The sequence below is a fragment of the Marmota monax genome, unplaced genomic scaffold (genome assembly GCF_021218885.2).
Source record: "Marmota monax isolate L192 unplaced genomic scaffold, Marmota_monax_Labrador192_F-V1.1 WCK01_AAM20220418_F8-fsc00019, whole genome shotgun sequence".
NCBI lineage: Eukaryota > Metazoa > Chordata > Mammalia > Rodentia > Sciuridae > Marmota > Marmota monax.
Window position 1 is genome coordinate 5,322,984 of NW_026695242.1, and position 22,008 is coordinate 5,344,991.

Consider the following 22,008-nt stretch of genomic DNA (forward strand, 5'->3'; position numbering starts at 1 on the left):
GTAGATATGCTGGGCAGCAACTGGAGCATAGCCACATAAGCCCAGGGATTCTATGCAATGTGGATTGAAAACCCCTCATGGACTCAAGACTGAATTCCCTTCAAACTGACTTTACAAACTCTCCCAACAAGTGGGTAACTGTTTTCTAATGGCATTATTCCCCCACATTATTCTACCACACTTTGAACTGCTCCAGTTTTTTTTAGGAGGAGAGAGAGAGACAGAGAGAGAAAGAGAGAGAGAGAGAGAGAGAGAGAGAATATCTTTTTAATATTTATTTTTCAGTTTTCGGTGGACACAACATCTTAATTTTATTTTATGTGGTGCTGAGGATCGAACCCAGGGCCCCCGCGCATGCCAGGCGAGCAAGTTACCGCTTGAGCCACATCTCCAGCCCTGAACTGCTCCATTTTTATTAGATCTGAAGAGTAAGTACCTTCATACTCTAAAATTGCATTCTAAACTTAGAGAGGGAAGGCTCTCATTCAGAAAAAAATGGCATAATTTTGGGGGGCTTCAAAGGTCAGAATGAGGGAGGGTCCCAGGGTCCCACCAGTGGGGTATCTCTGGTGATATTCAGGGCATCAATTTTCTGTAGTATTCCCTGTTCCTGGAGCGCTTGCCACAGCTTGATTGCTGGTGCTGCCCAGGGGACTGGCTGCAACCAGAAGAGCACAGCTTGAGGACCCCATGAGGTTGCCATAGATACTGATACGCAGGGATCTGGTGAGCTTGTTATTATTTGTATGTATCTTCCCTCTAATTGCTGTGGGGTAGCTGGAGGTTCTGTGGGTGTTACAGCAATAGGGATCAAGAAGGGTGTGTGTGTGCACACACAGAGGAGTTTGTAGGCTCCAAAGTGCCACATGGACACGTCAGTGTGTGCTGTTGAGAAAGTAGTGAGGGAGGGAGGGGGAAGTGAGGTAAAGATAGAAAGGAAAAAGAGAATGGATTGATTTCCTTCTAATTATGTAAATTCTAAATTTCCACTTTATTTGTTTTTTTCCAAAAGTAAAGGGCAGCACCAAGGACATGGTAGATAGTCGATGAATATTTGTTGAAAGGCAGCTAGTTACAGTAATGTGAGTTATTCCCAAGTTTTCACCCCAATATTGTTCTTATCATTTTTTCTTTTACCCAGGGACTTGATGCAAAGTTCTTTTTATGGTTACCTTGAAATAGCCAGTGTAGAGCCCTCACCCTCATTGGAGATGATATACCTCTCCTGGCAGGCACAGGAGATTGGCTAGTTATAGTCCTCTTTTTACACTTCCCCCTGGGACACTCTTAGGGGACTCCATGACAGCCCTAGTCTGTACTCGTTCTGACCTCTCTCCACCGTACATGAATGAATATAAAGTTTCAAGTATCAGCGTCTGGAAGTCAGGAACCAAGTCGCCTTGAGTACCAGGAAGGGGACATTGATGATCAACTGATATGCAGACTCCATTTCTGGAACACAGGCTAGCAGTTACTTTTACCTTGAAGGTGGATGACAGAAACTCAAGACTTACTGGCATCTCCATGTTCACATTCTCATTGCCTGCCCACGCTGGGACTTGGGACCTGGCTCTCACCCTGGTGCTTTGAGGTAGGAAGTGGCCTTACCCCCACCGCTTTACTTCCTGTTGCCCTGGGGATGGGTGGGGCATAGTGCTCTTAACCTCTACCCTTTCCTTGGTCCTTTATGCCCTCCTTCCAGGCAATAAATTAATGCTTTTACTCTTGGACTCCATTCCCTTCTATTCCCTAATCTTCTCAACTGGGCAGTCTCAGAGCAACTCCTTGGGCTATTGGGTAAGGAAAGGAGGGGAGTATTCCCTGAGAGCTTTGCTCCACCCACCCCTCCCCGAGGCTGCTTGGGAGGCTGGGACACCTCTCAATTGTCTCCCCGTTTGCTGACAATAGACACAGGACTCCCCTGTGGGCTTCTTGCTGTAATCAAGTCTAAGCTGCAGCAGTTGGCTGAACTCCATCCTGCCCAGTTGGGGCTGGCCTCTGACTTGGGGTACAGCTGCTTAGCAGATCAGGAACCTGCCCAGCCTGTTTCTCCTCCATGGAGACAGTTATGTGCCTCTGTGCTACCAATCTGTGATGTTGGGTACTGAGGAAGGGGTGGTAACTCCCTTTACCATTACACAAATATTTACTGAGGGTCTGGGACTGAATATGCAGGGTGAACAAAAAGACAGAGGCCCTGCCCAACTGAAGCCTACAATTTAGTGAGAAGGCAAATATTAAACAAATAACAGCAAACAGTTTTAATTAGATACCAGGTACTATTATAAGTGCTTTATGTGATTTAGCCCATTAAATGCTCACAACTCTGTGAAGATAGTATTTTATTACCAGTTCTCAAGGCAACTGAGGCACAGAAAGATGAAGTGACTTGCCCAAGGTCATATAGCTGGCTACTGAGTTACCCAGAAATCCAAGATAGATAGTCAGATGCCAGAGTTCATTCTATAATGTTTTAGCTCTCATACCAGAAAAACGTATCATTACAAAATATGTAAGTGCCATAAAATCAAAGTACAGGATGGCTTACAACAAAATGGAATGTTTTGTTCTTCCTTCTACTTGATCTTTTAGCCACCAAAGACACAAAGCCTGTGCAAATCATTCCCCTTTCTTCCCTTTCATTGCTGGCCTGAGTGAGAGTGCCACTTGCATCCTTTGCCTCTGGCCTGATCTCCCTGATGAAACCACTCCTGAAGGGTCCCCCACCCAAAAATGACGGCAATGATACTTGCACAAGGCTAGACTGTCAGCTCCCTGAGGGAAGACTGCCGGCAGCTTCTTCTGTACAGATTGTGGATGTCTCCAGCTTGTGCAGTTTGATACAGTCTTCTTGACCTTGGCCGTCTCTCCACTTGGTGAGAGCCGGGCTGGGGGTTTGGGACCCACGTGTGGAGACTCTCCCAGAAAGCTCAATGGTCCGGACCCATACGCCACTTCTAACCCATCCTCGCACGAATATTTCAGAGCCCTTGCAAGGTCCGGGACTAGCTCATAGACCGCGAACCTTTCAGCTCTGTCGGCCAGCGCTGGTGGTCCGGAGCTGGGACCCCCCCACAAACATTTCTCTGACGCTCCTGGCCCAGCCCCGGCCGCTCCCGGTTCGGGCGGGGCCGGTGACGGGAGGCTCCTCCCCGGGGGCGGTCCGGGGGCCGGGCGGGGGGCCGGCGGGGCTGGGGGCGGGGCAGGCGGGCGCGGGGGTGTCCCTCCCTCCCTCGCTCTCCCCGGTAAAGTCTCGCGGTGCTGCCGGGCTCAGCCCCGTCTCCTCCTCTTGCTCCCTCGGCCGGGCGGCGGTGACTGTGCACCGACGTCGGCGCGGGCTGCACCGCCGCGTCCGCCCGCCCGCCCGCCAGCCAGCATGGCCACCACCGCCACCTGCACTCGCTTCACCGACGACTACCAGCTCTTCGAGGAGCTTGGCAAGTATGGCCCGCCTGCCGCCCGCTGTCCGCCTTGGCCCCCCACCCTACCCCAATCGCCCGGGCGCTATGCGGCTCCTCGCCCCGCCCCCCGGCCCTGCACCGGCCGCTGCAGCGCCCCCTCGATCCGCCCCACCCCCAGCTTTCCCGCGTGCTGACTCCAGGGCCCCCAACCCTCGGTTCCTTGCCCCTCAGCTCCTTCCGCGCCCTGCAGCAGCTGCCCGGGCTGCTGCAACCTGCGCTGCCGCGGGGACTGCAGCCCCCGGACCGCTCCTGGGCGCTCTCCAGCCCCGCCCCTCCTGCACCCTTCAGGCGCCCCCCCTCCGGACCCCGCCTGCCTACAGTCCTGTCTCCACCCTGTTCAGAGATTCACTCTGCACCCTACCCTTAGGTCCCACGCGCCGGGCACTTTAGACCCTCCCTTAGCCCTGCAGCTCCAACCCCGCTGCGGTGCCCGGGTGTGGGGGGATGTTTGGTGCCCGGCCCCGCCCCCCCCCCCCCCCCCCGCTAATGCTGCTTCCAGGATCCCAGCCCCGCAGCTGGGCAGTGCTGCAGTACCCCCAGCCCTTCCCCCCATCCCTGCAGTGGTCCCGGGAGCCGCGCGCTGCAGCCGCAGCATCCCCCTCCCCTCGGCACTGAGCTGGCCGCTGCTGCAGCCCTAACCCCCACCACCACCACCCGCGACGCGAAGCCGGGCCACTGCAGCCCCCGCCCTACTCGCCCCTCTAGACGTTTCCAGAGCCCGGGAATGCGAGATCCCATTTGGCGGGGAACGTAGAGGAAAATATCATGGGGAAGGGGAGCTATTGATGTCAGACTCAGAACTGTGCCCTCTTCCCCAAAGGCTGTCAATTGAGCTGGGTTGCGGTGGGATGAAGCCGGTATGGGAGGGAAGGGTTGAGCTTCACTTTCCCCTTTGGTCGATGGCGATTTCTCTTGGAATCATACTTTCCTTTTAACCTCTCCTTCCTCTACCCTCAACTATTACTGCAGAGAGAAGGGCAGGTTCTCTTTCTTTTCTGGTTCTCTTGGCCAGGACTGCAGGGCTATCAGTGAGATGCAGCAGGTGTGTGTTTGAAGCATCGCCCACCAGCTCCTGATGTACAGCCTGAGGTTGGGGCTGTTGCTTTGCCCAGGGACTAGATGAGGGGGTGGGAACCAGGTGGTACTCCACCCACATCTGTTCAGTGTCATGCTGTGGCTTCATCCTTCTGCCTCATGTTGGCTGGTGGTGGTCACTGCACTGGGGTGGGCGTGTGTGTGTGTGTGTGTGTGTGTGTGTCTAAAGGTCTGCTGGTGAGAGCATCACTGTCCTCAGATTTAAAGTATGTCTGTGTCACTCTGCCCTGCTCGGTGTCCCAGTTCTTTCCCCCTTCTCCCTCCAGGGGTGCTTTCTCTGTGGTCCGCAGGTGTGTGAAGAAAACCTCCACGCAGGAGTATGCAGCAAAAATCATCAACACCAAGAAGTTGTCAGCCCGAGGTGAGTGTTCTCCATCTTGGTTTTTCCCTGGGGATCCTTCCAGGGCCTTTGACTTCTGCAGGTACCCTGGGAATTGGGGAGTATGTTTTAGCACTTAAAAATGAGTTGAAATTTCTGGTGGACTTTGAAGCTAAACAAGGAGTTGTGTGAGGTATTGAAAATGCTTAGGGAGAAAAGAATGAAGAAGATGTAAGAGACATGGGTAACTGGAGTGATCCCTAAAGGCTTAAAGGAGTTTGATCCTAGGGAGTTGGAGGATCTGGGGTAGTGGGTGGCATGGAACAGAGAGCTCTTAATTTGGAGCACTGTTTAGAGTAGTGATGGCCACTGCAGGCCTGTCCTAGTCCCTGTGCCCCGATGGTGACTTTGGATGGATGCAGTAAATGAGCAGCACTGACAAATCCAGCCTCCCCTACCCACCAGGCGGCAGAACAGACTCCCAAGGGAAGAAAATCTGTAAACATCAGGGGAGGCTGCTACTGGCGAGGGCTTCTCGGGAACAAATCCTGCCAGATGAACTTGATTGCTTTTTTTGATCAAATTACAAAGTTGGTAGTGCAGTAGCAGATGTAGTCTGTCCTGGATGGAGAGTGATGATGCCTCATGGTCTGGAAATCCCAGTGGCCCAGTCTGGGCAGGAGCTGCCTTGCCTTGGGATGTGGGGAGCATGAAGGCCCAGACCTTGGAGCCTCACTTGTGAGATCCTCCCTAGTACCTGAGGCTGGAAGGGTCAGGGCCCATCTTTAACACCTCTAACGTATGCTTTGTGAACCTCTTATTGGGTGTTTGCCAAACTTACCTCATCTGATATGTGTAGACCCAGCAATGTGTGAAGCATTCTGCAAATAAGTCTGGTTAGTACAGAGAGGTCAGGTCTCTGAGGGCTGTAGAATGCAGCCCAGGGATAAAGGTTATGAGACTCAGAGAAAGGAATTAGGGCTGGGCAATAGGATACTGGAAATATATTAGGAACCAGTACAGATGCCCTGGGGAAGATGTGAGCTTTGGCCAATAATGATGCCAGCATCTCTGGGGCTAGAGATGTAATAGATGTCCCAAGCACTCAGAGAAGCTATAAAATTCCACAGAGATGACAGGGGCTTCTGTCATGTTGGCAGTTGTCCTGGGACCTGTTTAGCAGGACTGTGTTTGCCCCCTGGCTGGAGAGTCTCTCCTATCTTTACCAGCAGGGCTTGTTTTGCTGTCCCATCCCTGCCTCTATCTCTCACTGAGTGCACTGACTGTAAACTTGACTTGTTTATTTTCCTTCTCTCTGGGCACCTTGAGTCCAAGGCAGTGGTTGCTATAGAGATATGTGGGTGGTCAGATGCCCTCCTCCCCTAAGGTAGGGGAGATACGGGGGCTGGGCTCTCTGGCAGATATCCTTTGGCTAAGAATGGAAGGTGCAGGCAGGGACACCAGGTTGAAGATATGCCCACACATAGCCCAGGTATCAGAAATGGGGATGATGTCTGGAGTCTTCAGTCAGTGATGCAGTGCTTTGGTTTCTTTATCTCAACAGTATCCCCTCACCCAAGGGTGAGGAGGGAGAGACAACTGGAAGCTGAAAATCTGGGACATAAGATAGTGATTGTGGTGACTTTATGGAGCCAGCTGCCTTGAGCTTTCATCTTCTACTCCTTCCCTACCCACCTGAACTTCCCTGTGTGATAGCATCCCTTTCCTTTCTTACCTCCTTTCCACTTTTTTCTGTCCTTCCCAACTGGTATCTTTCTTTCCCTGCCCAAACCAGATGAGGTTTAATTTCTGATTTCTTTTTTTCAACTTGAGAAGAGGATTCTTGTGTGAAATCGTATGCTTCAGACAGCAACTCCCCCTCTTTTGAGATGGTTATGCCAAGACTGGGACTCTCTTGTATACCAGGTTAACTTTGGGACAGAGTCTTGTTCCTGACTGATAGACTCAAATGCCATCAAGAAGAGTTAGGAACGTGCATGCCCGTAGTGTCTGGGGGTGGGAGAATGGGAGGATGTTGTCTTGTATGTAGAGGCAGCAAGGGGCATGCTAGGCTGGTATGGGCGATATGAACCCCTGGAGCAAGTTGGGTCAAGGTCCTCACTAGGCTGCTGCTGATGGGGTTAGGAAGTGAAGGCTGTGGCTTTCCTTCAGCCTCTCAGTTTACACTCTATATTTTATAAAGGTGCTGGGACTGGGTTTCACTCATCATTTTCTGTCTGTCTAGGGCTCCATAGGTGTTAGATTTCTGTGTCTGGGAATGTCATGGGCCCACCAGGGTAGCCTGTGAAGGTCTGAAGGGGCTTACTCTGTTTGCTGGGATTCCTTGCTGGATTGCTGTCTTATTTGTGATTTTCTGTGCTGCAAACTGAAAGGAGAGAAAGAGGGCATAAAGCTGCTTCTCCTTGGCACTCATGGTGAGGTGGCCCGGGAGGCCTGGGGAGAAATCACTTAGACTTCTGGGGGTCAGATATGGATGGGAAGCCTTCTTGTGGGTTGTCATTCCTTGTCATTGTAGCCTCCAGCACCCACATTGGTGGCTGGGTTGCCAGGTAGGGAATTCACGTGAATGTTCTTTGAGCACCTTTTTGTTTGTGGGCCTCTCTACCTAGTCACTGATAGTCACATAATGTCATTCCATTTGCTTTAAACCAGCAATAGGTGTGGAGATGGGGCTCTTACCAGAGCCCGTGGTTCCTAGCTTGGCTCTGCTAGGCCGAAGGAGGCATTTAAATAGGCTTGGATGCAGGAGCTAGTGGGCCAGGTGATAGCAATGATAAATCGTTATTTTAAGATTTAAGAGCACCCTCCCCACAAAGGAGCCTGAGCCCTTATGTCTTTTTTATTTTTAAATCTTCATATTCTCTTCTTATCTTTATTCATATGCATACAGATTTTCACCTCGTGGAGCATAACATTTTATATCCTGTTCTCTTCACTTGTATCCAAAGCATTTTTCCCATATTGCTACAGTTGAAGGGCAAATGGTCTTTTTTTTTCTTCTGCATGCCTTAGGATTTATCCTTGGAACAATTAGCATCATAAAAAAACTTCTGTATTGGCCCATTTATCTGGATTCCAGTTGCTTTCACTAAGATGGGTACTGGGAGTAATGCCCTTGGCCTTAATGAGAGATGCTACCAGAAACAGTGTTATGAAATCTGTTACCGCACTTGCTATATTTATTTATTTAATCTGTAAACCCTATGTGAAGAGATTTCTATTGAAGCTACTTTGTAAGAAAAGCTCTCCTCTTTGTGAGGACCTGAGGAGGTGAGGCAAGGGACCTTATCTGTTTTCTAATTTTTGTGTAGATGAGCACTAGCAAAGTGACTAATCCACACTCAGTATACATGTTAAATGAATGGATCAAGAAGCCTAACCAATCATGGTTACCTTTTGGCTTTGAGTCCTGGGAAACTCAAAGTCAAGTTGCTGGAGCCCTTGTTCCCTGGTGCTGGCTTGGGTTCCCCCTTTCTGATCCAGAGAACCAGTCTGCTGCTGGAGGAGAGGACAGATGAGGATAAATACCTGTGCTTGGGACAGGAGAGATGTAGGAAGTCAGTGTAGCTTATGGCTCCTCTTTTCTTCTTGTTAATGGTCTTATAGGACTGCTATTGGGACCGTCTCTGAGCACTGACTGTCAGTGTTAGTGTGTCTAATGGTCAACCTTGAGTATTGATTTAAAATGCTGCTTCCTAGGTTTTGTCCATAGAGCTTCGACTTCAGGAGGTCTGGGGTGAGGTCCCAGAAACTGCATTTTTAACACAGGCTCCAACAAATTTCATCTAGGTAGTTCATGAGCCACTCTTTAAAAAATGCCATCCAAAATCAGCAGCAGCAGTGACAGTTGCTCTTGATACACTCCTAGGATTCACCAGCCGCACCTGGGGCTAGCCTTCTCCAGGTGGTGTCTCTTCCAGTATGTGGCCAACTGTGCACATGGGCTGATCTGTGATTAGGGGCCTCATTCTGGGCCCCCAGATTGGGATGCCAGTCTGCATCTGAGACTGTAGCAGGTTGAGTGATTGGTGTTGTGGCATGTTGGCCACCAGAAGGGTAAAGGCTGTCCCTTTCTGGGTCCAGCTGGCCCTGGGGACTGAAATGGGATCCCCTTGGATGGTGCCAGCTGGAAGTCCCCACCCCCTTGGTGTTGGCCTGAGTAGCCCCCATGACATTTGTGTCCCCTGTGGTATCTCCAAGTGATACTTTCCTGTTAAGGATCTGGGTGAAATGAGGGGAAGAGGAGGGAGGGTGATGTGGCAATGGAAGGAGGGGAAGAAGGAGGAGGAGGCTTTGTGCTATACTGGAATACCAGGACTCGAGGAAGCATTGAGAGATTGTGTGCAAAACCATGTTTTCTTATTGAGGATAAAATAGGCTGGTTTCTGTTAACAGAGACATAGCATCCTTCATATAAATGAACTTCTCTGACTTCTCTCGTACCTGCCATGGATGAGAGTGCAAGCTAGAGGTCCCTTCTCTGTGCCAAGCCTTCTGCTGGGCCAGTTTCATTGTACAGTCATGATTTAGTCATACAGCCTGTCACCCTGCCCTCCTACCCACCTCCTCAGTGGGACTTGGGGTGCTGTATCAGGGTGGAGATGGAGGTTGGAAAGCAGGCCCTATCCCATAGGCAAGGCTCTTGCTTTTCTTCCTGTTGTTTGCTTTCGTCCCTTGTCATCATACCCTCGTCAGAAGCCGTGCTGAAACCCTAGAGGTGAGTGGCTGACCCCATTCTCTGCTGAGGCTGGAGACAGGGAAGGGGGGGGCGTTGGGACCAGCTCTTGCCACCATCTCTGTGCTTTCTGCTTTCTGAACAGCTTTGGCAGGCTGACTAGGGCCTGATCCCATGGGTGCCAAAAGGGTGGTGACAGGAAGAGATGGACACTTCGCACCTCTTGAGTGCCTCTCTGCAGAGGCCCTTTGTCACCTACTCATGGCCAGACAGCTCTGTCCTGGGACCATTGGGGAAACCAAGGCATAAAAGACTTGTTTGGGGTTTATGTTAGGTTTGTTTTTGAGTTGTAGGTATACCCATGATTTTGCTGGTGCCCAGACCCCAGCAACCTCAAACAGCTTGGCCTTCACTGCCCCCGTAGCTGTTCCCTTTCAAACACAGGTTCTGGGTACTTTGTTCCTGTAGTGAACCCTGGTGTTACCATACTCCTCTCCATCTAGGCCCAGAGCTCTAAGCCCAGTGGAGCAAATCCCTCATTATTGCTGGCTGAGGCCCTGTTCTCATCTGTACCCACATTTTTGGACTCTGTAGTGGGGACATTTCCAACCACTCCCCCCCAACACCATCTCTGCTTCCTGGGCCCTCTCATCATCAGCAGCGGCAGCTTTCCATCTGCTCCCCTCTTTTCTCCTCCCTCTCTTTCCCCTCCCCCCCTGCTTGCTGCTGCCCTGGGAGGAGCTATTTTTAGGGGCTGCTTCCTGGGATGTTTTACTTGGGGCTGGTTACCATGAAGGAAATGTCACCAAAACAGTGGGCAAAGGCTGCAGGCACCAGGAGCCATGCTGGGGGAAACAGAGAACTCAGCACTGACCCTGTTCTGGCCCTTGAAAGTGGCCAGTGTCCATAGGCAGAGCCTTGCCTTCTTGGGGCTTGCTAGTGACCCCATGGGGATTTTCTTCGTCAGAGTTGGTTTGGCACTTGAACTGTGGGGCACATCTTGGCGCCTCTTGCCTTTCCCTTCTTAGAGCTTCCCTTGTCTTGAGATCCAAGGCCATGGTGGGGCTCAGGTCTTTGCATTGCCTGGTTGAAACTCTTGAAGTTAGGGCTGAAGGCAGGAGGTGCAGAGCCTTGGCGTTCACATGGGCGCATTTCATTCCCTGTCCTGGATTCGTAGCACCTTTCTATTCCCCAGTGTTTGGGAGTAAAGGAATTAAGAAACCATGATCTCTGCTCATATATGACTGGTAGGTTTTGCTTTTAATTGAAGACTCTTTGCACCTTTTGAGTGAGAATCAAAGAGGAAGGGATGTGGTGTTGCAGTGTCAGGGGGAGGTCAGTGGGATTGTGGCTTGGGATTCCCACTGGTCAGTGCCCAAGGCCCAGAGCTGTTTATAAACAGCTGGAGAAGGTGGATTATGACACCAAATCCCTGTGCTGCCCTGTTTCTGCTCCTCAAAGTGATGCCCAACACAGCCAGATGGGGCTTCTGTTATTTGACTAAGAGGTGGTGGGACACACAGGAGGGCATCAAGATAAGGCCACCTCCCGCCATCCAGTGTCTGAAATTGACAGGGCTGCTGAAAGTTTCTTACAATCTGTGTTGGAGTCATAGGCACTCATCTGTGAAATACCCTTTGTAAAGTGAAGGGTGTTTTGAGATTGGAACTCAGGGAGAGTCCTCGTAGCCAGAGTATGACCATATGTCCTTTTCTACTTACAGAGGGTTGTACGTTTAGGTGGCAGCAGAATTCTTAGTTGAAGCCAGTACTTGAATTTGTGCTCTTAGAGAAATATCACTGAATCAGTGGGCCGGTCCCTGGCAGGGCCATGGAGAATTGGTAGCCAGCCCTCCCTGCCCCCCATCCTGGAGAGGGGGGAAGGGAAGCACATTTGGAGTAGGTGTCTCTCTTGGTGCCCAAGTGGTGAAACAGTTTTAAGGCTCTGTGCTCCCCTTTGCTACATGCTGTCACCTCACTAACTGCTTCCTCTTTTTTGCCTCCTTTGTTGCATCAGGTCACTCCTTATTGTCCTTCCTATGAAATTACAGCATCTTAGACCAAGTCTTGAAGCACTTGGACAGAAGGTGGGAGAGGCAGGGTTTCCAAGGATCCTGGTTTTCTCCTGCTGTGGGTGGGCTATTGGGAAGGGCCCAAGCAGGGCTTGGAGGACCAGAATAGGTGCCTGATAAGCTGCTTCTGCTTTCTGCTCCTGTTACCACCTCTGATCTTGTGGGGGGAACCTTTCAGAGAGCTGTGGTTGGAGCTGGGCTGAAGGCCGGCAAGGGTGGGTCTCCATGGCAGTAGCATACAGGCAGGCAGGAAGTGGCCCTGTGCAAAGCGGGAAGTGGCTGTTGTCAAACAGGAAGAGGGGGCTGGGCTGTGGGAGGGGATAGGGTAGAGCCTGGTAGAAAGGTGGGTGGGAGGAGGGTCAGCCTGGGAAGATCCTAGCTGCTCCCTAATGGTCACTGGAAGGTGGAATGTCTCAAGGGAGGAGGCTGCCTTTGTGGCAAGAACATCGGTTGATGTATCATCACCTTGGGATACTCAGCCAGGGCCTATTCCCATCACTGTGGACCAAATCCCTGTGCTGCCCTGTTTCTGTTAGTGTCTGTTAGTGGTCTCTCCCCTTTTGGGAATGCTCTGTTTAGCCAGTATGCCCTTGGACTTGGGAAGGATGCTTTTTACAAGTCATTACTTGTTCCTGTGGGGAGGAGCATTCTGCTTTTTCTCAGCCATGGACCACCCCTGGAAGTGACTATAGGACAGGAAATATGAGGGAAAGAGAGAAGCTGGGGTGATAGCCAGGATGTGTATGGTATAAGGACACTGGGAGAATGTGGTAGTCAGAAACCATGTGGCTCTAAGCAGAGTGCTTCAAGATGCAGGGCACCACTGCCAGTGAGGCTGAGAAAATAGAGGGATCCACTGGCCAGGTGCTTCATGGGGTGGTCCTCTCTCTGAGGAGTTCCTGTTGCTCACCTTCACCTTTAGGCTATAGATATGGGCAGGCTCCATGCCCAGATGATGATGGAAGGTCTCACAGGAAGCCCCCCAAATAGGTCAGAGGACTCAAGTGGCATATTTTAGACCCTGCATTTGCCCAGGCAGAGGGGAAGGTGGGTATTTCTCTCTTCTCTGGCAGTAGCAGAGGTGACCACATGCAAATGACCATATGCTTGGCTGAGGAGATCTTGTCCTCTTTATAACTAAGCCCTGGGAGAGAGGCTCTTACTATGTACCAGACACTATGTTAAGTACTCTATCCATATTGCCTCATTTAAACCTCAGATATTACTGTCTCCATTTTAGAAGTAGGACCTCCTTCCCAAGATACATGCCTGGCCAGTATGCCCTTGAACTTGGGAAGGATGACCATATGTCCTATGACATCTCCTAATCAAGAGTCACCTCCTGGCTGAGGCTTCCTGACCACCCTATTTAAACTTTCTCCCTTCCTTGTTTTACTTTTCTGTGTGGCACTTGCTGTTACCTCTAGCAAGCTTTTGAGTTTCTTATTGTCTGTCCCTCTCCTTCCCCAGCTCCACTAAAATGTAAACTCTATGAGAGCAGGGATTTTTGTTTAGTTTGCTCCCAACTCTCTCCCTGCATCTAGAACAGTGATTGTCACATGGTAGGCCTCAATAAATAAATTTTGAAGGAATGAGTGAGGCTCAGATGCATTTAATGACTTGCTGAATGTGGCAGTGCTGGACTCAATCCAGGGCTGTCTGACTCCAAAGCCAATGTGTTAATTGCTGTACTCCATGTCTTAAAATCAGTGTAAGGACCAAGGCACAGCCCTGGGGTTAAGAGAAGACCTTGAAGTAAGGATTTGAATTAAGAGGCTGATAGTGACCCTCTGCACCCTGGGAAACTCCTTCGAGGAGTTGAGAGCCTGAGCCCAAGTTTGTGTCTGCTATCTCTAATCTGAGTCACTGCACTAGTAAAGCCAAAGCACCCTTCCTTATTTTTAGTGCTATTACTGTTGTAGTACTAAACCATTAGCTAGTAAGAGACTTAAGGGAAGAGATAAACGTTAATCTTCTGGGCCTTTTCCTCAGCTGCCACCTCTACATTGCAAGATGCTGGTCTCTCATTCCTGTCTGGGCAGCCAAGCCCAAGATTTGTGCATCAGAGGTGGTAAGGTGAATGGTTAGAGACAGGGCCAGTGCATCTGTAGGTTAGGGACTGCCTAGTTTGGTACCTCTGTCTCAAGTCTGGGACTGGGAGAAAGGTGAGGTTGCTCCAACATCTGGCCAGATTGGGAAAAAGCAAGCTTCCCCAAGCCATCAAGCAAAGCTATCGTTGCTTCCTTGAGTGCCCTTGCTTATAGGACTCCCTAGTCATATCCCTTTACCTGGGACCAAGGGATACCAAGCAATGGGTATTGGGCGTTACCTGGGGTTCTCCTAGATACATCCTGGTCAGCGGACATGTGGAACCTGAGGATAGGAAGGAAGGCATGACCCAGATCTTTGGGCAGCTGGGATGGATTAGCTGGCAGCAGGAACTAATCTCTGCCTGTTCCCACCTCCTTTCACAAAGCAGAGCTATCACTAGAGGGAGAGTGGAGGACAAAGCTGGAGGTGGTTGGTGAAACAACAAATATGAACTCCTTCTAGACTATAATCCTTACATTATCTTAAACCAACAGGCCAGGGTTCTATCCCTTTTCTTCTGTGGAACCTTAGATAAGTTATTAACTTTTCTGGGCCTCAGTTTCATCACAGCAATCTATGATGAGAGGCAGTTATAGCACCTACCTGCTGGGGTGGTTGTGAGGGTCATAGGAGGCTTTACAGAGGCGTTCTGCTGTTTAGGGGAAACTTATTAATGGCTTATGTCTGGAATTTTCCATGTGATATTTTTGGGTGTAGAGAAACCCCTACCAAGAAATATAGGAATTGCTTGGCTTGGGGAATCAAGTTGCATTGGACTCAGTCCCCCAGAACCTAAAGTCTTTACTTGATATTCTCACTTTTTCTTATTCTGTCATTCCAGACTAGGTCCATATTACCTGCATCCATTTCCTGTCTGTGTTACCTTGAGTAGGTTATTTTATCTTGTTAAGCCTCAGTTTCCTCATTTGTAGTGTAATAGAGCTAATCAGATGGCCCACTCCACAGTTTCTGTGAGGATGAAATGTGATAATCCTGGCCTTTGCCTAACATGTGATAAATGCTTAGTGAGTGATAGTTATTACTGATACTGTTGTTATTAATAAGTCCTTATTGAGTCCCTGTTTATGGAAAGAACTCTAGGAAGTACTATTTAGAAAGATCCCCACTCCTTTGAAGAACTTGTGACCAAAACCGTTGTGGGCTGGGGATGTGGCTCAAGCAGCAATGCTCTTGCCTGGCATGCGCGGGGCGCTGGGTTCGATCATCAGCACCACATAAAAATTAAAAAAAAAATGTTGTATCCACTGAAAACTGAAAAATAAATATTAAAAAATTCTCTCTCTCTCTCTCTCCTCTCTCTCTCTCTCTCTCTCTCTCTCTCTCTCTCTCTCTCTCTCTCTTTCTCTCAAAAAAAAAGAAAAGAAAAAGATAACCGTTGTACTATGTGATGTGAGAATCATGAGAAGCACAGTGGGAAGCTGAGGGGTAGCCAGAGGTGGGAGAAGTCACAGTCTACTAAGAGGAGCAGGGAAGACTAAAAAAAGGTGGCCTGGCAGATTCCAGTAGTCAGAGAGAAATAAAGTAGGGAGGCTCCTAGGCCTCCTAGCTCAGAGCAGCATTTTCTCTACTTCCTGGAGCTCTGCCTTCCTGTGGAAGGAATTGACCCATGCAACTCACTTGGATCTGAGGACTTGCGGATTCTGGTCATTTCCTAACAATAGAGTAATCCCAAAGGCTGAGTGTGAAGAAGCCAGAGCTCACATCAGTAGGTGACCAGGAGGATCCTGGGGAGAAGCAGAACTTGTGCTTTGGTTTCTCCTTCTATAAAATGGACATCATAGACTGGGGTTGTAGCTCAGTGGTAGAGCACTTGCCTAGCAAGGGTGAGGCACTGGGTTTGATCTTCAGCACCACATAAAAATAAATAAATAAAATAAAGGTATTGTGTCCTACAACTAAAAAATAATTTTTTAAATGGGCATCATAATATGAGGATATGAGGATAAATTGCAAGATGTGTCTGACATAGAAGTGAGCTGACTAAATATTTGTTGTTATTATTTTAAGTCACATTATCTTAATCATCAACATCTTCATTGTCAGGATCATTGTGTTTTGGCATTACCATGAGGACTACATAAGAAAATATATGCAGAATTCCTGGCATAGTGTCTGGTCGTGTATTAGGTTCAGTATGACTTTAGCTATTACACTAGTCTCCCCTCATCCTTGGTTTGGCTTTCTACAGTTTCAGTTACTTGTGGTCAACCATGATCCAAAAATATTACATGGAAAATTCTAGAAAAATTAACAACTAATAAATTTTAAATTGCATGCTGTCTGAGTAGTATGATGAAATCTCTTGCCATCCTGCTCCATCCCACCTGGGATGTGAATCACTTCTTTGTCCAGCTTCTCCATGCTGTATAAAACTCCCTACCTGTTAGTCATTTAGCGGCCTTCTTGGTTATCAGACTGACTGACTTGTCACAATATCACAGTACTTTTATGTAGGATTTAATATCCTCCACAGTTTCATGCATATACTGGGGGTGTTGGAAGGTATCCTTCTCAGATAAGGGGACACTACTTATTTCTTCCTATTTTTTGAGGGTGGGGGTGGTAGTAGAGATTGAACCCAGGAGCACTTTACCGCTGAGCTACATCCCCAGCCCTTTTTATTGTTTAAAAAGAATGATACAGGGCAGGGGTTGTGGCTCAGTGGTAGAGCACTCGCCTAGCATGCATGAAGCACTGGGTTTGGTCCTTGGCACCACATAAAAATAAAAAATAAAGATACTGTGCCCACCTAAAACTAGAAACTAAAAAAATAATATAAAATAAAAAGAGTGATATAGGGTCTTGTTAAATTGCCCAGGCTGGACTTGATCTTGTGATCCTCCTGCCTCAGCCTCCCAGGTTGCTAGGATTGCAGGTGTGTGCCACCACACCCAGCTGTGTAAATACTTCTTCTTCTTCTTTTTTTTTTTGGTACTCGAGATTGAACCCAAGGGTGCTTAATCACTTAGCCATCCCCAATCTCACTGAGTTGCTTAGGGCATTGCTAATTTGTTGGGACTGGTCTCAAACTCACAATTCTCCTACCTCAGCCTCCCAAGTCACTGGGATTACAGGCATGCACCACTAAACCTGGCCTGTGTGCGGCCCGTGTTCGATCCTCAGCACCACATACAAAGATGTGTGTCCGCAGAAAACTAAAAAATAAATATTAAAATTCTCCCTCCCCCTTAAAAAAAAATTGAAAAAAAAAAAAAGAGCACCAGAGTTTTAACTGAAGATCTGGATTCAGATTCTAGCTCTGCTACTCACTAGCTTGAGGTCTTTAATATCTCAAATCATTTCCTCATCTGGAAATAACTGTCTCTGGAATTGCTGTGACTTGTTGCATTAATGCAGCAAATTGCCAGAAGTGCATAGTTGGTATCTAAGAATTGAAGGAGTATGAATAGCCAGGTGACCACAAGTATAATGGTTAGTTGAATACTTTTGTTTTTTTCTCTTCTGCTTTTAGATCACCAAAAACTAGAACGTGAGGCTCGGATATGCCGACTTTTGAAACATCCAAATATTGGTGAGTGCCCTGTACAGAGTGTTCTGTGGGTATTTTATGGACAGTAGAGAGAACCGAGATTGGTTGTTTTTGTGTATGGAGTCACCTCTGTCTGAGGGTCTTTATTACCTGTTTTTTTTTTTTTTTTTTTTTTTTAAACCCAAGCAGGATAGCAGCTGTGTCTTAGAATTCTCAAGTTTTCTTGTTTAGAGACCTGAGTATCTCCATTGCAGCAGAGCCATCTCAGGGCTGGGATATGAGGCATTATAATAGGTTTCAGACTCCCTTTCTCCTTCCGTCTTTGGGCTGAGGTCCAGAGCCCTCAGTATGTGAGGTTCCGGGCTACTAGCTGCCAGCATCCTTCACCAGGGGCCTTACATAGCCCTCATGAAAAACTCAGGATTTTGTTTCTAGACTTGAAAGAGTTTTGTTCCTGTTGCAATGTCCTGCTCACTCTGAGGGTTTCCATGGCACTTCCATTTGTGTTTCCCGGAGCCAGGAAAGCAAGTTGCCCACCCGCCTAGCTTCTCTGGAGAAGGGATGGCAGGGGCCACTTGGATGGGGAAGGAGAAAAAATTGAGAAGATTTCTCTCTGTTCCCATCCTGACTTGGGGGACAAGAGCACATTGTTGGTTGTTCTAAAGCCTGAGGAGGTTTGCCTGCCACAACCCACTCCAGCTCAGTTTTACATTGTTCAGCTGAAATAATCTTTGCCAAAAGCGTTGGCCCTGATTTGGTACTGTTTGCAGAAGGAAAGGACAGACATTGGGCTGGCTGCAGGGTTTGAGCAGAAACCCTGGTGCTGACTTGAGGCAGAGCAGGGAGCATCTCCTAGGTTTTTCCCTGAAAGTCCTGAGTCATCACAAAAGACAACACGTGTTCTGTGCTCCTCAGGCATGGCCTAAATATCAGGGCTCCCACAGTGCCCTGAGGCCTCCTGCTCCACTCTGTTAGCAGCCAGGCCTGTGAGGCCACTTGCAGAAGCTTGATGCTGCCTCCAGAGCTACCGGCCCGTGGCTCCCCAGGTCTCAGAAATCCATATGAGCTCATAAGTGGAGGAACTGAGGTCCTACTCCAGCCCACAGGGAGAGGAGCAGCTCTGAGGTAACCAGAACTCCAACCATGCAGGGCTTTATAGATCGTAATCGGTGGCTTAGATTACACCCAATGCAGATTGGCATAGCTAAGCCTCCGCTCCACCTGGTGCAGTATGTTCCATGGAGCCAAAACCTTTCAGCCATTAAGTCCTGGCCTTAGCCCTCCTGGGTGGTCTTTGAGGTTAGACCTTCACCTGAAAACTGCATGGTGGGGACCAGTGTGTTGTCTTGGGTAAGAGATGGCCAACAGAGAAACACCTAGAGCAGCAGTCACAAATTGAGGCATGTTTAATTTGGCTGGCTCAGCAGTCTAAAAATATTTTTATTATTTGCCAATATTTAAAAACAAGATTCCACAATTTGGGAAAAAAAATATATATATATTTCCCAGCTTTTTGAATCAGAAGACCTGGCTTTAAAGCCATCCACCAGCTCAGAAGCATTATTGGTGTACCAGCCTGGGTCTCAAGGTCTGAGGACAATAAATTTCCTTTCCTTTGTGCTTTGTATGACCAGCTTGTACAACAGTGAAGTGTTGTCTTCATGTAGAGAGGAGAACAAAGGGAGAGGGGTCAGTGATAGAGGATGCAGATTCATATCTGTATCATCTATGTTAAAGGTGACTTTGATCATAGAGGGTCATAATAAATAAACAGGAAGGACAAAAATGGGATACTAGCAGGAAAAAGTCTTAATCTCCTTTTTCTGTATTTCTAGAATTAAATATATCCCTTTGACCTCTTAAAATTACTCAGTTTGGTAGCCCTTTCCTTTTCTACCTACCCCTAGCTCAGAGTAAAGACACCTATCCCAGGTGTGGTAGGAAGGCAGCAAGACTCAGGAAAAGCAGGCATTGCAGTCACTTTGTCAGGATCAAATTGCCTAGAACTATGCTTCCATTTCCTATCTGCTTACAGGTCCTGGGGGATATTGGTTTGAGGACCAATTCCAGGGTTAAGGGCAAGCCAGAGGGAAGGGTGAGTCAGGGCTATGTCCTGGAAGCGTTGGCTGGCTGGGCCCTCTGGCTTCTGATGGGAACCAGGACTCCTGGAGATGTGACTGAGCTGCAGGTCCAGGAGACGGAGGTTGCCATGGATCCGGACCTGGCTTGTGGCTATAGAGGAGGCAGTTGTGTGCCCCTAATTCACTATTCCTCTCATCTCTCCACTGTTCCTTCAGAGCTGTGGCCCTTTTGGCCGTGGCCTTTTTAAACTCCATCCCAAAGAGAGACAATTAGATCAGCCCAAGGGTGGTACACAGTTGAGGAAGCTGAGAGCAAAGAGCAGATCATCAACTTCCGACTGTTTTCAGGGTTGTAGGCAGTTGAATTCAGAAGGGATATTTGGTACAAGGGGCTAGGTATCTCCAGTTTTTTCCCCTGATATTCTTAGCAAAGTTAAAAGCCAGTGAAAGAGTGAACCCCAAAGTAAACTGTGGACTTTGGTTAATAGTGTGTCAGTAGGGTTCATCGATTGTAGCACATGTACCACTCTGGTGTGGGATGCTGATAGTGGGGGTGGCTGTGCATATGTAGTGGTGGGGGTATATGGGAACGCTCTGTACCTTCTGCTCAATTTTGCTGTGAACTCAAAATTGCTCCCCCAAAATAAAGCGTATTAATTAGAAACAAGCAAATAAAATGTCTACTGGATGTAATGCACACTGTTGAACTCGAAACAGCCCTGGGAGAGTGGCCAGCGGTGGGGAGTTGAGTGGAGGAGCCATGTAGTGCCGATAGTCTGAAGTCTGAATGGAGTGCGTTCTACCTGTGATCTGCTTGCTCTCTGCTCTAAATTCCTCTAATGAATAGACTCTGTCTTCCTTCGTGCTGAGCTGCCCCAGCAGTTTCGATCACAGTCTAGAGTTGTGGTTTAAAGCAGCACTTCTCAAACTTTTATGTGCTTATGAATCAGCTAGGGATCATGTCAAAATTCAGATCCTGATTCAGTAGGTCTGGGGCAGGCAGGGCTGGGGGTGGGGGTTGAGACTCCTCATGGCTCACTGTCTCCAGGTGATGCTAATGCTGTGGCCCATGGTCCATACTTGAAGAAGCCAAGGTTTGTGGCTTGGAGTCATGTTCACTGGGTTTGAGTGTGGGTTTTTCTAATTAGAAGCAAGTTATTTAACCAATATGTATCTGCCTTTGTTTTGTTGTCTGGGCCCCTTCATAGAGTAGCAAGAGGGTTTAGTAAGTAAAGGAGGCCAGGAAACAGAGGTGATAAAATGAAAATGGAGATTTCAGCTTCCAGGACCCCAGCTCCAAGCAAAGCCACCATTTACCTTGGGCCTGGGGTGTTTTAAGCTCACAGTTAGTGTAGTAAAAATAGTTGCAAAGAAAAGGGAAACATTGGATGTGAATGACCTTCTCAGGAGGGGGAGAAGTCCTGCCATACCCGGTCCCTGGGGGTCACACTCAGTCCCCCACAAGCTCCTGTGGCAACAGGGCCTCTATCCCACCAAGATATTGCTTCAGATGTTTTTATTTTATTTTATCTTATTTTTAAAAATTTGAGACAGGGTCTTGCTAAATTGCTGAGGCTGGCTTTGAATTTGCGATCCTCCTACCTCAGCCTCCCAAATCGCTGGGATTACAGGCGTGCGCCACCGCACCCAGCTGCTGCAGACATTTTTAACAGTGACACTTTTTCAGTGTTTTTTTAGAAAAGGATTTGTTAAATGTAGTATATTGTTGGGTGGTTTTTTTGAGAATTGGAAATAGCCACAGCATTTGGGTTGTAGAATATGATATTTCATATATTCTCAGTCCTAGAAGATATGAAATATCAAAGATATGTAGGTGTTTTGACCTGCCCTTCCATCCACTGATTTTTAAAGAATAGTAATTAGGGTTTTGTGTGTGTATGTGGTGCTGGGATTGAACCTACCTTTACACATGCCAAGCAAGCACTTTATCATGAGCTATATCCCCAGCCCAGTAATTAGGTTTTATCATTGAAATGCAGTAATGTTTTGAGTCCTTTTCCTAGATCTTCCTGTTTATAGACGTGGTCTGGCCCTCTCTGACCTTCATGCCGTGTCATTACTATATAATGGGCTGGGTGTCAGGTTATTTTATTCACCCCAGCCATAGCACCCTTTACTCGTACCTCACAGATCTCTAGTTGTGTCTAGTTATGTATTTGTTTAGTTGCTGGTTAAAGTCTGTATTTTCCCTTTGCCTGGAAGCTCTGCGATGGCAAGGCTGGGCTCCCTCTTCACAGCCATATGTATAATCATACCTGCTTTGAAATAGCCATCTAATGGGCATTATTGAGCCAATTAGAGTGGCCAGCACTTGTGGGGACAGATTTGAACTCCTTTACCTAAGAGGATGGATGGACAAAGTGATTCTCTAGTTGTTGCAGTATCAAGGATGTTGATGTCAGTTTGTCTTCAAGTCCTGTTTCTGCCACTTAGTGTGACTTTGGGCAGGTTTCTTTTGAACCTTCAGTTTCCTCTCCTATCTGATGAGGGCACCATAAGTAGCTACACTACAGAATTAATGCCTGGGTCCAGTAAAATAGTGCATGTAAAACACATGGTACGATGCTTGGCACATAGGAACAGCTCAGCTAAGTGTTAGTCATTATAATTTTGATGATTATCTTCAATAATCTGGTAGTTATGCTTAGAATGGCTCAGTCAA

The 22,008-nt window shown here is 48.2% G+C and overlaps 1 protein-coding gene and 1 long non-coding RNA gene across 23 annotated transcripts in view; both read left to right on the forward strand.

Moving 5' to 3' along the window:
• The first annotated feature begins 291 nt into the window (after positions 1 to 291).
• On the forward strand, positions 292 to 3,173 carry LOC124076124 (uncharacterized). The gene is made up of 5 exons (XR_006846251.2): positions 292 to 428; positions 599 to 726; positions 1,489 to 1,591; positions 2,593 to 2,876; positions 2,986 to 3,173. It is a non-coding gene; the product is annotated as an uncharacterized LOC124076124 (long non-coding RNA).
• An 86-nt stretch (positions 3,174 to 3,259) lies between these two features.
• Positions 3,260 to 22,008, forward strand: part of Camk2g (calcium/calmodulin dependent protein kinase II gamma) — a 59,187-nt gene continuing 40,438 nt past the window's right edge. For 5 of the 22 annotated variants that reach the window (XM_058577890.1, XM_058577888.1, XM_058577887.1 and 2 more), the window contains exons 1-3: positions 3,267 to 3,441; positions 4,823 to 4,917; positions 17,227 to 17,286. In XM_058577890.1, the coding sequence (XP_058433873.1) occupies positions 3,377 to 3,441; positions 4,823 to 4,917; positions 17,227 to 17,286 (220 nt within the window). In that variant the 5' untranslated portion in view covers positions 3,267 to 3,376. Of the gene's footprint in view, positions 3,442 to 4,473; positions 4,551 to 4,822; positions 4,918 to 17,226; positions 17,287 to 22,008 lie in introns of those variants that run through there. The other 17 variants (XM_058577884.1, XM_058577881.1, XM_058577885.1 and 14 more) reach the window with 10 other exon arrangements.